The sequence below is a fragment of the Mustela putorius genome, unplaced genomic scaffold, assembly GCF_011764305.1.
Source record: "Mustela putorius furo isolate JIRA1106 unplaced genomic scaffold, ASM1176430v1.1 tig00000129_pilon_pilon_pilon, whole genome shotgun sequence".
Taxonomy (NCBI): Eukaryota; Metazoa; Chordata; class Mammalia; order Carnivora; family Mustelidae; genus Mustela; species Mustela putorius.
The window spans coordinates 32,704,993-32,718,876 of NW_025421290.1; the positions used below are offsets into that span (position 1 = coordinate 32,704,993).

At 43.9% G+C, this 13,884-nt stretch overlaps 1 protein-coding gene across 5 annotated transcripts in view; it reads left to right on the plus strand.

Annotated features, from left to right (window-relative positions):
- Nucleotides 1-13,884, plus strand: part of STON2 (stonin 2) — a 156,273-nt gene that overhangs the window by 55,796 nt on the left and 86,593 nt on the right. For 4 of the 5 annotated variants that reach the window (XM_045071675.1, XM_045071677.1, XM_013057971.2 and 1 more), the window contains one exon: nucleotides 4,807-5,004. The exons of the other annotated variant lie outside the window; for it this stretch is intronic. In XM_045071675.1, coding sequence (XP_044927610.1) covers nucleotides 4,807-5,004 — 198 coding nt within the window. The remainder of the gene's footprint in view (nucleotides 1-4,806; nucleotides 5,005-13,884) is intronic. 5 annotated transcript variants of the gene reach the window in all.

The window sequence follows — 13,884 nt, forward strand, 5'->3', positions numbered from 1 at the left end:
ATATTGTCCTGTTTGATTTCCTCATCCCTTTACTTTCATCATTGACAAATCTTTGTATTTTAGATGTGTCTTTTGTGAACAGCACATTGGATTTCATTTGTTTTTTTTTTTCAACTTGATAGTCTTTTTTTTTTTTTTTTAGCTGGCAATTTTAGTCCTTTTATGTTTATTATAAAGCACTGATATAGTTTATTTTTGTGGTATCATGCTTCTTTTTCTCATCTTTCCTTCTTTTAGATTAATTGTGGTTTTTGTTTGTTTAGATTATTGTTATTATTCCCTTGACCTCTGAATATCTCCTCACTGAGTATATAATTTTACTTGACACTTATTTTCTGTCAGCTCATTGAAGTGTGCTTTAGCTTGCCTTGGTGTAAAGGTGGTAGTCAGTCTAATCATAATTCCTCTGAAAGTAATCTTATTTAAGATCTCTCTTTGTCTTTGGTCTTGTATGGTTTTGATGTCCACTTGTACACTTGTTTTTGGTTACATATCTTGAGATACCATGGAATTTCTAATATGACAAATAAAATCTTTCATAAATTCTGGGAAATTCTCAGTAATGTTTTTTTGTTTTTTTTTTTTTTTTAATATTGCCTCTCATTCTCTCACTCTTCTCCTTAGGAGCTCAGGTTCTACAGATAACTACAAGACCTTCCCATTTTCTCTCCCATGTGTTTTAAATATTTTAATTTTAACTAAGTTCTACACTCAAACATGGGATCTCAAACTCTGAGATCAAGAGTCTCACACTCCATGGACGGAACCAGTGAGGCACTGCTCTCGTGTGTTTTAATCTGTCTTTCATGTTTCCCTCTCTGCCTTTCTATGCTGTCTAGACAATTTTGTATTTACAGTAGTATTTTTCTTCTCCAGAAGCTCATTTTCAGTTCTGTGTGTCCTTTTCTAATATTTTCATTTTCATTTCTTCTTTTCTTGTTTCCTTAAATGTAGTAAATATACTTACATTTCTTGCTTAATAATTCTAGATCTGAATTCTTCACAGGTCTGATTCTGTTTGCTATCCCCCGCCCCCCGCCCGCCCCACTCCCACCCCGCCCCCACACATTACAGGCTCTCTGGTTTGTGTTTATGGTAACTTGATTTCTTATATATTTTGTGATTTGCTTATTTTTATTATTTATTTATTTATTTATTTGATTTATTTATTATTTGATTTTTCCATGTGAAACTGAGGAACACTCTGTCTGGGAAGACTGGCTTTGAAATATCTTCCTCCAGAAAGGATTAGTATTTGCTTTTCCCAGGTGCCTGAGGCCACTACCAACCTGCAAATACTTCAACTGTGTTCTCAAACTGGAAGGTTTTCAGACCACACAAGTAGTTTTAGCTACAAGCCCCTTTGTGGGACAGTTTATAGTTATAAATTCTCAGGAGGTTTCTTTTCTCTACCTTGTACCCAGTCTTAAGACAGACCATTGTGTTTGCTATCCTTAGCTTGGGGGTGGAACTTATTCCTAATTTACCCTTGAACAGATCCCTTTGGGAATTCAAGCTTCATGCATCACATCTTTTGTTAGATTTCCCATCTTGAGTTAGCCCTAAGTTTTTCCTCCTTTTGCTTTCTCACAAGACATTTAAAAAAAAGAAAAGGAAAAAAAAAACCTCAAGAGTCTCTCTGGTTTGTTTACAAGCCTCAGGGTATGAAAATCAGGTTGTGTGCTGTTTACCATTCTGGGTTCTAACTTGAACTTGGCCTCTGACAATTCTTTGCTTTCTTGCTCATGCTATAATGTATTTCAAATAATGTTACTACATTTTCCTAATATTTTAATTTTGTTTCCCCAATAGCTTAAAGTGTCTAATCCATTATACTGTAGGAAATAGAAGTTCTATAAAAAGTCTTTACAAGTTCAGCTTTGCTTTTGGCTTTTTGGTGGTTTATTTTTACTTCCTTAGCCTTTCGAGTTTTATAGGTACAAGTTTAGTTTTAAGAGTCTGTACTTACCATAGACTGTTAGGAGTGATTTCTGGTGCTTCTGTTGACATAACCAATATTCATTGAGTACCTATTCACACCAGACATTATTCTAGGAATGGGGGTACAGAAGTAAACAAAATGGACCAAAATTCCTGGCTTCCCACCAAGGAGCTTAAATGTTAGTGGGGAAGACACTGGATATGTAGTACATTAGATGGTGATCATGCTAAGGAGAGATGAAGGAGAGAAGGGACTTTGTGTCTTTGGAGAGACCAGCTCAGGAATACCTTACTGAGAGGGCAACATTTTATTTTATTTATTTATTTATTTATTTTTATTTTTTTAAATTTCTTTTCAGCGTAACAGTATTCATTGTTTTTGCACCACACCCAGTGCTCCATGCAATCCATGCCCTCTCTAATACCCACTACCTGGTACCCCAACCTCCCACCCCCCGCCCCTTCAAAACCCTCAGGTTGTTTTTCAGAGTCCATAGTCTCTCATGGTTCACCTCCCCTTCCAATTTCCCTCAACTCCCTTCTTCTCTCCGTCTCCCCTTGTCCTCCATGCTATTTGTTATGCTCCACAAATAAGTGAAACCATATGATAATTGACTCTTTCTGCTTGACTTATTTCACTCAGCATAATCTCTTCCAGTCCTGTCCACGTTGCTACAAAAGTTGGGTATTCATCCTTTCTGATGGAGGCATAATACTCTATAGTGTATATGGACCACATCTTCCTTATCAGTATCTATAAAGAACTTCTCAAACTCAACACACACAAAACAGACAATCATATTAAAAAATGGGCAGAAGATATGAACAGACACTTCTCCAATGAAGACATACAAATGGCTATCAGGCACATGAAAAAATGTTCATCATCACTAGCCATCAGGGAGATTCAAATTAAAACCACATTGAGATACCACCTTACACCAGTTAGACTGGCCAAAATCAGCAAGACAGGAAACAACATGTGTTGGAGAGGATGTGGAGAAAGGGGAACCCTCTTACACTGTTGGTGGGAATGCAAATTGGTGCAGCCACTTTGGAAAACAGTGTGGAGATTCCTCAAGAAATTAAAAATAGAACTTCTCTATGACCCTGCCATTGCAGGGTATTTACCCCAAAGATACAGATGTAGTGAAAAGAAGGGCCATCTGTATCCCAATGTTTATAGCAGCAATGGCCACGGTCGCCAAACTGTGGAAAGAACCAAGATGCCCTTCAATGGACAAATGGATAAGGAAGATGTGGTCCATATTTATTTATTTTTAGAAGATTTTATTTATTAGAGATCACAAGCAGAGGGAAGGGGCAGAGGGAAAAGCAGACTTCCTGCTAAGCAGGGAGCCCAATGCAGGACTCCATTCCAGGACCCTCGGGATTGTGACCTCAGTTGAAGGCAGATGCTTAATTGACTGAGCCACCCAGGGGCCTGAGAGGGTAATGTTTTTAAAGTAAAAGCAAAGTGAGCCATGACTACTCCAGACAGAGAAGACCTATATGTCTTACAAATGTGTAAGAGAATACTAAATGAAAATTCTCTGTGGTTTCATATTTGTTCCACATGTCCCATAAATTGCTGTTTATTCATTTTTCTCCATTTTATCTTAACCCGTATTTCTCTGAAGCCAACACTATAATTTTGATTCTCCAGCTAGGAGAACTACCCCCCCCCCCACCTTTTTTTTTAAGATTCTATTTTATTTATTTTTGAGAGAAGGGGGAGAAGTAGAGGGAGGAGGAAAGCAGACTCTGTGCTGAGCACAGAGCCCAGCACAGGGCTCGATATCATGACCCTGAGATCATAACCTGAGCAGAAATTGGACACTCAACCGACTGAGCTACGCAGGCACCCCAGAGAACTGTCCCTTGTTGAACAAGTCGTTTAACCTCTCGAGTCAGTTTTCCCTTGTGTCAAATAACACCAGTGCCTGTCTCTCAGAACTGGTAATGAAATGAGGTAATATTTGTAAAAGTGCCTGACATTTCGTGAGGACCCAAGAAATGCGATTTCCTTCTCTTTTGTTTTTCCTCCCCTGTCCACACTCCTTTCGGCCCTTGTTTGTAGTACTTATTAATAAATTTGCGAGAAGATCCTCATGGAACACCTTGGAGAAACCATGTGGTAGGTTATGTACTGAAGACAAATGAAGAACGTTCGAAAATTTCATTTTAAAAAAAGAAACTTTCCAAAGCGGTTTTGAAAGTCTCGGTTTGGTGCTCGGCGTTCAGGAGAGAAAGTCAAGCCCTGTGCATCCTGGAAGTTCTTGTCTGTTCTATTACCGATCAGCAGCCCCGGGAGAGCTCACGTGGTATCTGTACGGTCTGCAGACTGTCCGGTTACAGTCAGCCTCAAGCAGGGCCGTATCCCATTCTGAGGCAAATACATCCATATTCACCTATCTTCTCTTATCCCGTGATGTAACCTAGCTCTGATTTTGCAGTGTAATTGGGTGAGTTTTCCTGAGATTGTTGCCATGCCCCTAAAAAATGGAGGCAGGGTAAGGGGGAAACAGTAGGACTCGTGAAGCTTTGGTTTGGATGAAGCGGAAATCGCAGTTTAGAAATAGAATTAGAGCTGGAAATCACTGCTTTTCATTAGCAAGATTTTCTTCGATCTGAGAGTCAGGAGACTCCCTTCTTCATGGTATTGGTTTTGATACTGACTGACGGTGAGCTCTCAGTCAGTCATTTTCCCCTGTCTATCATAAGTGATGTTAATATCATTTCCTTGCCTTGTATGGCTGTTAATATTTCACAGGATCCAAGCACCATCAAGGTAAGACAAGCATGAAAGATCAACAGAGCACACCTATTTATACTGCTTACTTTTGCATTTGGTCTGTCCCCCAGCCCTGCCACTGACCATGCCCTGCTGGACGTGCCCTTCCTTCGACTCCCTGAGGAGATGCCCTCTGACCTCTGAGAGCAGCTGGACCACACATTCTGAAGACACCAGTAGCCCCAGTTTTGATCCCTCATACACAGACCTGCAGCTCATCAGTGCTGAGGAGCAGATGAGTGGCAAAGCTTCTCAGGCTGGCTCAACTGGTAAGACGGAGCCCGGAGGGCTTTGTAGATCGCTTTTTTTTTTTTAAATTTTTAATTTTTTATAAACATATAATATATTTTTATCCCCAGGGGTGCAGATCACTTTTGGTGACCTTTTGCTGCTCTTAAAATCTCTGCAGCCAGCTTTGTTTGCATAATGAGTTCCGTGCAGCTGTCATCCCGTTAAAAAGCTAGAATACAGAGTGGTTCAAGATTGCATTAGGAAAAAACGTGTATACAGACTGGCTGATTGGTTGGCAAGATGTTAATACTAGGAAACCATTTGACATTACATCTTAACGTGCTGTTTTCTACTATTCAGTACAAATACTGTTCCTTGTCGACTGATTTTCTCCTTGGATGACTGAACGATAGGTAATAGGCCCAAGGCTGAATCTTTCATCCACTCACCTGTACACCTTCCCTTTTCAGCAAGAGGGAGATAGATTAGCGCAGAGAAAAAGCAGATGTTATGGGAAGCAGAATGAGAGTCAGGACTCGGCCACTGTGTGCAGACTACGAATCATGTTACGGTGATAATTATTCTGTTGTCCGTGAGTCTGTCATATACCGTGGTCTCATTTATTAGATTTCTGGTAAATGAGAGAAGGACGCCGCCTTGCTTTGCAGGTGGAATAGGAGCCTGTTAACAAGCACGGTACTTGGGTTAGATTTAGGACGATGGCATTGGATAGATGTAGCATGTTCTTGGTGTATTATTTGGCCCAAGGGATTATTTTCCTTTAAAAGTGATAGAGTTGCCGATAATTTCTCTGTGGATGAATTTGCCAGGTGTGTCCAACAGTATTTGTTTTTCTCTCTCAAAAATGTTGTTTAGGCATTTGTCTCTGGATCGTTTTTCAAATTTGGGCAACATTTGTCCTTAGGCTGTGTGTTATTACAGGGGTCTACGCATAGAGAGAGAGATTTCTTGCAGACTAAAGGTTCAGGCAGGATTTGGGTTGTTATTTGATAATACTGCGAAGAATCCTAGTTTATCACAGTCTCTCTTTACAAGCCACAGTCCCTTGGAGTATTTTGTTTACATACACTCTCCATTCTGGTTAATCTCTGCGGCTGATGATCTCAGTCAGGGCCTGATATATGTCCCTACAACCCCATCTTGACTGTGGGGGACCTTGCATGATGGGAAGGTGCCATCAGAAGCCGAGGCAGTTAGGAAGAGGCTGTATACCCCCATCCCCGGTCCCCCGCCTGCCTTCGCTTCTCGCTCTCAGCTCCCTTTCCCGGCCTTCCCATGGGGGGCGCGTATAACACACGGGTCAGCAGCATGCAGACCGGGGTTAGACAGCTCAGATCCTCCTCCTTCCATTTACCAGCAGTGTGACCTTGGGCAAGATCATTAATATCTTTATGACTCCATTCCTCCCCTGAAAAGTGGAGATAATAGTCATGCTTACCAAGTTGTTGTTGTCAGATCCAAATGAGACAGTCTATGTAGCTGGTTTCTTCTCTCTCCTGCCCCGGGATTCTTACTGCTTCAGAAAGGGGGAGGTAAGCTCTCCACTGTAGAAAAGTCAGGATCTCTAGGCTCAGGCTGTTTTTTTCCCAGTGACCTATCTACTTAGATGAAAATGGCTTCAATTCCTAGAGGTTCTAGTGATGGAAATCAGAGTCCTTCTCTGACCTGGACATGGTTAATCTGTCTCCAAAGCTTATAATTATTTTCAGAATCTCCCTTTTCTGATGTCAATTTAACAGTATTACAGTTCCCCCGAGAGAACCTCTTCCCTCATTATTTTGGTCGAGGTCCTGGCAGGAGACAGATGGCATCTTCAAACAAGTTTTATCTGACAAGGGTTTAATGAGAGGACTGCTTACAGAGGCAGCCGGAGCTAGAATCACGGAGGAGGGACTATAGGAAAGACGGAGCCACTGCCCCATATTTGGTGGAGTGGGGAGGGAGGGAGGAATAAATGCCCAGATCTTGTGCTGGTGCTTCCCCCTGGCAGATCCCAGCTGGAAATCAGAGGGCACAGGGCCCTGCTGAGGCAAGCCCTCAGAGGTCAGCCCACGGGCCCTAGAGCTGCTGGAGAAGAGGGGGAGAATGGATTTAGGATGAGGGCACGCGTGAAGCAAATGCAGAAAAGCCAACACACTTTGGTCTCCACCAGGAGCTCAAGGTAGTCTAGGGTAGTCTAGGGTCACCCTGGAGAAGCAAAGGCAAAACTCGGACTATACAATGAGGAGTGATACTGTTAGCTCTCTCCTTCAGCAGGAGACAGTTTCTATAGCTACGGAAGGCTAGTGGTATGGCCTTTTGGCAACCTTCCTTTTTTGCAGACGTAATGATAGATCATAGCCAGCCCTTCCTGAGTCTGTGCTGTGTGCTGGAATATGATGTGTGCCATCTCAGGCCTGGACAGCAGTCCTGCAAGGCGGAGAGCTCTCTCCCCATTTCCTAGTTGATCCCGAGTCTAGAAAGTAAGAAGCTTATCCGAGATAATACCAATAAGAAATGGATGAACCTGGATTTCAACCAAAGTTCCAAAGTCTTTTACCATGATTCCCAAGCCTGGCGGTACCCAGGAGTCATCATGTTTATCATTTTGCCTTGTTACCTTCCAGACCCTCTGAACAGATACACTTATTTTGCCATGAGGTTTATTTAAGAAAAAAAAATTTTTTTGAAGATTTATTTATTTGAAAGAGCGCGTGTGCACACATGAGTCGGGGGAGGGGCAGAGGGAGAGAATCTTCAAGCAGACTCCTTGCTGAGCCTGGAGCCCCATGCGGGGCTTGATCTCACAACCCATGAGATCATGACCTGAGCCAAAACCAACTGGCAGACGCTTAACTGACTGAGCTACTCAGGCGCCCCAACCATGGGGTCTCTTTTTGACATAAATAGAATCAAAAGGTTTTTAAATAAGATGTATAATAGGTGTAGTCTGAGGAAGAAGTTCATGTTTCCTTAACAGATATGAGTGCTTCTAGATAACTGCTGTGTGTCCATAGTATTGTGTTATGTAAACAAGCTTCTGGATGCTGGAAAACAAATCTCATTATTTAGTGATCAGCCCAGGGCCAGGCCCAGGGGAATGCCTCCATCTCCTCACCTCTACCCACTCTTCCAGGCCCGGAGGGGGCAAGCAGCATGCCTTGGGGCCCTGGAAAAATGAGAGGCAGTGAGGTGAGTGGCCCAGGCACTCCACTCCACTGTGTGGAGAGTGTCTGGATGCAGCCCCAGGTAGAGAAACCCCTGGATCCTTTCTGAATGCCCGGACCTGTGTAGTCAGGGTGGACTTCGGCTTTGAAAAGCCTTTAACTCATCCTGGATAAGGAACAACAAGGTTTAGGAGAATGACCAGATACTTCTAACCCTGTGGCATTTATCTTTCTACTTTAGTAGCAGGGAATTTATAAATGCTTTCATCTGAGATATTGAAAGCTCTGGAAAGCCCTCCAGTCATGGGACTACCTGTCCACCCCTGGGGGTCACCAGGCCTGTGCCAGTGGCCAACCTCGTGGAAGGGTCTCCTGGGAGGCTGGATGGTCCAGTGAAGGTAAACTAAATCCTCGGGAGGGTAGGGAGCAGATTGTGCTCTGTGTGTGTCTCTGGGCCCGTCCTCTCCCCGGAGCTGCCATTCCTCACCTGGGAAGTGGGGCCGAGCGTCCCTGGCCAGGCTGGGCAACAGGCCGTGTGTGCAGCTGCTTCACGCAGTGCAGAGGGCAGCAGGGATTTTTAAAAAATCTTAATTTCACAGCTCTGAGCCTCATTTCCCTTTGACATGGGAAATAAGGATAATTACTGCCTCAAAGAGGCCAGCAAACCATACGTGTGGTGGGATGACCCCTGAGAAGTCTTCAGAAGTGAGCCAGGGGGACGTGTAGAGAGAGGCTGTGGGAAGTTGCTTTCCAAACCGAGGGCTTGGGGGTCCTGGGGAGCAGCTGTCTTGGGGAGACTTTTGGTGTTTGCCCCCTGCCCCGTGCTTTTAACATGGCAGCGGGAGGCACAGAGCGGGAAGACCTGCAGCCTACACCAGGAGCGGCCTGGGCCCAGCTGGCCTGGGCTTTCCCTGGCAGCCCGCTGTGCGAGCCTGCAGCTGGGCCAGAAGCTCTGTGATTCATCTCCTGTGTGCAGAGGGTTCTGGGGGCCCAGGCCCAGCCTGTTTACCTTGGCCCCACTGCTCTGTGCTGGGCTGACCCAAGCCTAGGACTCCTCCCTGTCGTTGGCCTCAGGGTTTCTGCAGGGGGTTGGCAATCCCGATCCCAGGCATACTTGTGGGAGGGCAAGACTCTGTGATCAACCTGCACTCTCTTCTCGTTTTCTCACCAAGGGGTGGGGGGGGTAATTAGGAGGAGGAAGGCAAACAAATCCCCTCACCTTGGTTATATCGAAGGATACGGGGCAGAGCTGGAGAGCATGTGGATATTTGCCCTGGGATTTAGCTCTTCAGGGCACATTGCGGGAGAACTGGGAACAGGCAAGAACTTTACTAACACTTGTTTCCTCTCTCTCCCCCTGCCTCCCCGGGGGCCCCCCTTGCCCTGGATGACAGGCATACCCTGTCATCTTCACCAGGCAGCCTCCCTCTGAAACACCAATAGTTTCACATGGGACGATAAACAGGAAGAGTGTCGGGGGAATAAAAATAAGCCTTTGGAAGTCCATGGCAAGCAGGAAAGAGAAAACACAGAAATGTCTGCAGGAGCACATTCTCCTGTTAAGTGGTGGGTTCCATTTTCGTTTTCTTTTACTCACAAAAGAAGGGGAGAGTTCAAGGATAGGATGAGAACGCTCAGTTTGCATCAGGCCTGGATAAAGCTCATAGCAGGTGTTTAATCATTGTCCGTTGAATGGATCCTTGAATGAAGGGAGTGAGACTGCAGGTGGGGAGTCATCAGCATCCCAGACATCCGCGTCCTGTTTGAGTTTAAGAGTCCAGTATTCCCTGCCAAAGGTATCCCATGTGGCAGCTCAAGAAAAACCAAGATGCCAGGGGCCCGTATATCAGGTCATGCTGGGCCCCCTCTGTTGGAGATTCATAGCGAGTGTTAGATTATTAAAGACTTTCAAAAGTTCTGAAATTGTATGTAGGTGTGTATATGTGTAATTTATATGTATCCATATAGGCCCATAATTTCTATGTGTACCGGTACACACATATATTTATGTACCTACGAAAATCCATTTAGCTGTCCACGAGCCCAGACTGAGTCCCTGGTCAGATCTCAGTGTTCCGAAGCCCAAACATACATTGGCTAATCTTGACTTGGAGATTCTTGCCACTACTAAAGTGTTGAGAAACCAGAAAAAAATATTTAAATGAATTGGTCCACATTTACAAAGTTAGCCCTGCTGTGTCTCAGGCTCTGCTATACCTCTTGGCCTTTTTAAAAAATTCTAGGTTCAGCAGACGCAAGACTACATTTTGCCAGACTTTCTTTGTACTTAATGCTGGTGGGTTTTAAAATAAATGTGGATCATATGTTCTTGTTTCATTTGCACTGATCTGATCACAGTGGAATTCTCCCAGAGCAGTAGGATATCCCCAGGGGTTTGGACTCTTTTTTTTACTCAGAAACAAGTGTTTATACTAGGTAGAAAACTAAGAACTTGAGACCTCTGTTTTTTGTGACAAGAACTTTTTAGATGCTCAGGAAGTTTCTCTGGTCATTGTTAGTTAAGGTTGGTGGGAGAACCTCATCAGGGCTGTGTAACTCCTTATAAGATGTGACATTTTCCTCTGTTGTCGGTTTTTTTCTAGTCCCACTGTAGTTGGTGGAGCACTAGACAGGAATTCCCAGTAAACAGTAATTATCATTGTGCATGATGGGGTCCTAGGGGGGGTTCCAGTTCTCAAGACACATTCGTATTTCATGACTTTTTTTTTTTTACCTTGAATATATTTTCTTGGAAGACAAAAATGAAGTTAATTTGTTTTTTTTTAAATTTATTTAAATTTATTTTTTTTTTAAGATTTTATTTATTTATTTGACAGAGAGAGATCACAAGTAGGAAGAGAGGCAGGCAGAGAGAGAGAGGAGGAAGCAGGCTCCCTGCTGAGCAGAGAGCCCGATGCGGGACTCGATCCCAGGACCCTGAGATCATGACCTGAGCCAAAGGCAGTGGCCCAACCCACTGAGCCCCCCGGGCGCCCCAGTTAATTTGTTTTTAAAATTCTTTTGCCTAGCTACAAATTTCAGCAATATTCAGAGTCTTCCTGAATAGTAGTCTCCTCCTCAAAATCAAAGAAGAGTAGAATTTTTTTTTTTTAAATTAGATCTTTTTTCTCTCTCATTTATATATAAATTTGGCCTCATTTCTGTACTTAGAGTGCCCCAGGATCCTAGCTTTCTTGTCTCCATTAAGTTGTGCATTTTGGATTTTAATCGGTGAAGAAAAACAAAAAGAAACCCCTCTAATGACTGGTTTCTTTGAAAGTTTCTCCAGAGAGCTTCAGAGTTTTCTCAGAAACACAAATATTTATTGAGTGAAACTGGTATTTTACCAGTTGTTAGAGATACAAAAATGAGTAAGTTATGTGGTATCTCAGGACTCCTACAAGAAACCGATAATCTGCAAGCAGACTTTTTGCCATTAAAAGGGTTTTCATACAGGGGCACCTGGGTAGTTCAGTTGGCGAAATGTTGGACTGTTTTGTCTCTGGTTGTGATCTCAAGGTCATGAGATCAAGCCCTGAGTCGGGCTCCACACTCAGCCTGCTTTGAGAGTCTTTGCCTATCCTTCTCCCTCTGTACCTGCCTCCTGCTTATGCTCGTCTCTCTCTAAGATAATTTAAAATAAAAAAGATTTTCATACGTAATTTTTTAAAAAGATTTTATTTATTTATTTTGAGAGAGGGAGAGCAAGGACAGAGGGGAGGAGCAGAGGCAGAGGGAGAAGCAGATTCCCCGCGGAGGTGGGAGCCCAACACGGGGCTCCATCCCAGGACTCTGGGATCATTACCTGACCCGGAGGCAGATGATTAACTGACTGAGCCACCCAGGTCCCTATCATACATAATTTTAAAAAGAGTTTCTATTTATAGAATAACTATTATGTGGCAGGAATGTGCTACACACATACACACACTTCATCTCATTTAATCTTCACAATTTAAAAAAAGTAGATATTGCTGCCCTACTTTATGGATGCAGAAACAATAGCTAAGGAGATTAAATGGTTTGGCTAAAGCCATACAACGAGTGTTGGGCTTCAGCCCAGCTCTCTCTTCCTGGCTCACCTGCCTGGTGCCTGGTACCGTGAAAGGCACCGTTGATGACTCAGTGAGCCGTGGGAAGCGCTCCTGCTGCCGCCTCCTGCGCGTTCCCGGGGAGCTAAGTACAAACCTGCCTTATGCGCTCATTCCCTTTGGACAGCCATGACTTGTTTAGGGGTCCCACTCGACCGAGACCTTCTTGGAAGCAGGAAGCACCTCATGTTCATTTCATACTCCCAGCATGCTGCTGGCACATTGAAGTGATACAGTGGACAAGACCCTTCTTTCCAAACCTGTTCTGCAGTTACTGAGGCCTAAGTGTGTCTGCCGATTGAAATGTGGCTTCCTGATGGGAAGGAATTAAAAGCGAACAAACAGGAGCATCGAGTGTGGAAGGACACCTCTTTTCCCATCTTCACAAATGTTAGGCAACTCTCCAGTAGTCTCCATTCATTTAGTTTTTTCTGCGTTGTTTTGGAGGATTATTATAACCTTTTGAGCGTTTTTAAAAAAAAACAAACTGATGTATATGGATGTGTGTGGGTATCGGGGGGGCTGCTCCCTAAGTTGGGAGTCTCAGATCCTCACCTACCTTATACTTTCTGCATGTCCCTTTCCTCGGACACTGGAAAGATGGTGAGATGGGGAAGGCTTTTCTGTAGTAGCGAAATGGTTTCTTGTGGCTCTTGCTGTGAGAAGCAAAATCTGAGAAAGAGAGGCAGAGTTTAGGATGTTGTGTTCTAGGGGTACCTGGGTGGATAAGTCAGTTAAGCATTTGCCTTCGGCTCAAGTGACAATCCCAGGGTCCTGGGATAGGGTCCGCATCAGGCTCCCTGCTCAGCGGAAAGCCTGCTTCTCCCTCTCCTACTCCCCCTGCTTGTGTTCTCTCTTGCTGTGTCTCTCTCTGTCAAATAAATAAATAAAATCTTAGGAAAAAAAATTAGATGTTGTGTTCCAGGGGTGCCTGGGTGGTTCAGTCAGTTAAGTGTCTGCCTTGAGCTCAGGGCATGATCCTGGGGTCCAGGCTCTTGGCTTAGTGGGGAGTATGCTTTTCCATGTCCCTCTGCCCCTCACCCCCACTCCTACTTGCTCTTAAAAAAAAAAAGTTGCTACGTTCTAAATAGAATCTAAACTAAATATCATGGGACCACTTAATTAAAAACCTGTGGCCTCCAGCCAGAGATTCTGCAGGTCCCTTGTAGAATTGCTGAAGTACTAGTCCTAAAGAGGAGATGACAGCTGAAATGCTTTTTATTGATTACCTTGTGGCGTTCTTTTTGGTCTTATGATGAGGACAGCAATGTCCAGACCACACATTAGTTAAGTGACAAAATTGGGATTGACACCCAGGCTTGTCAGCTCTCTGTAACTCACCCAGTCCTTTAGGGCAGAGTTTAAGATGTGTCCTTTCAGTTCCAAACTGGCGATCAAAACTGGGTATTTGCAGCCATGTAGAATACAGAGGGTCCATGAGTTTGGATGATAGGTCTTTATTGTCTCTCTCCTCTAGGGAGGTTAGTGACACAAGCATTTCCACCAATCGTGGATGCAGGCAACAAACCCCAGTGGTATTAGCAATACTGGCCATGTCACAGAAATCACAGGTGTTTCCACAGTATGTTAGGGTTGGGACACCTATCACAAAGGATCACTTATTTCATTGCTCCTTGGAAAGCCTGGTAGTTATTGGTTG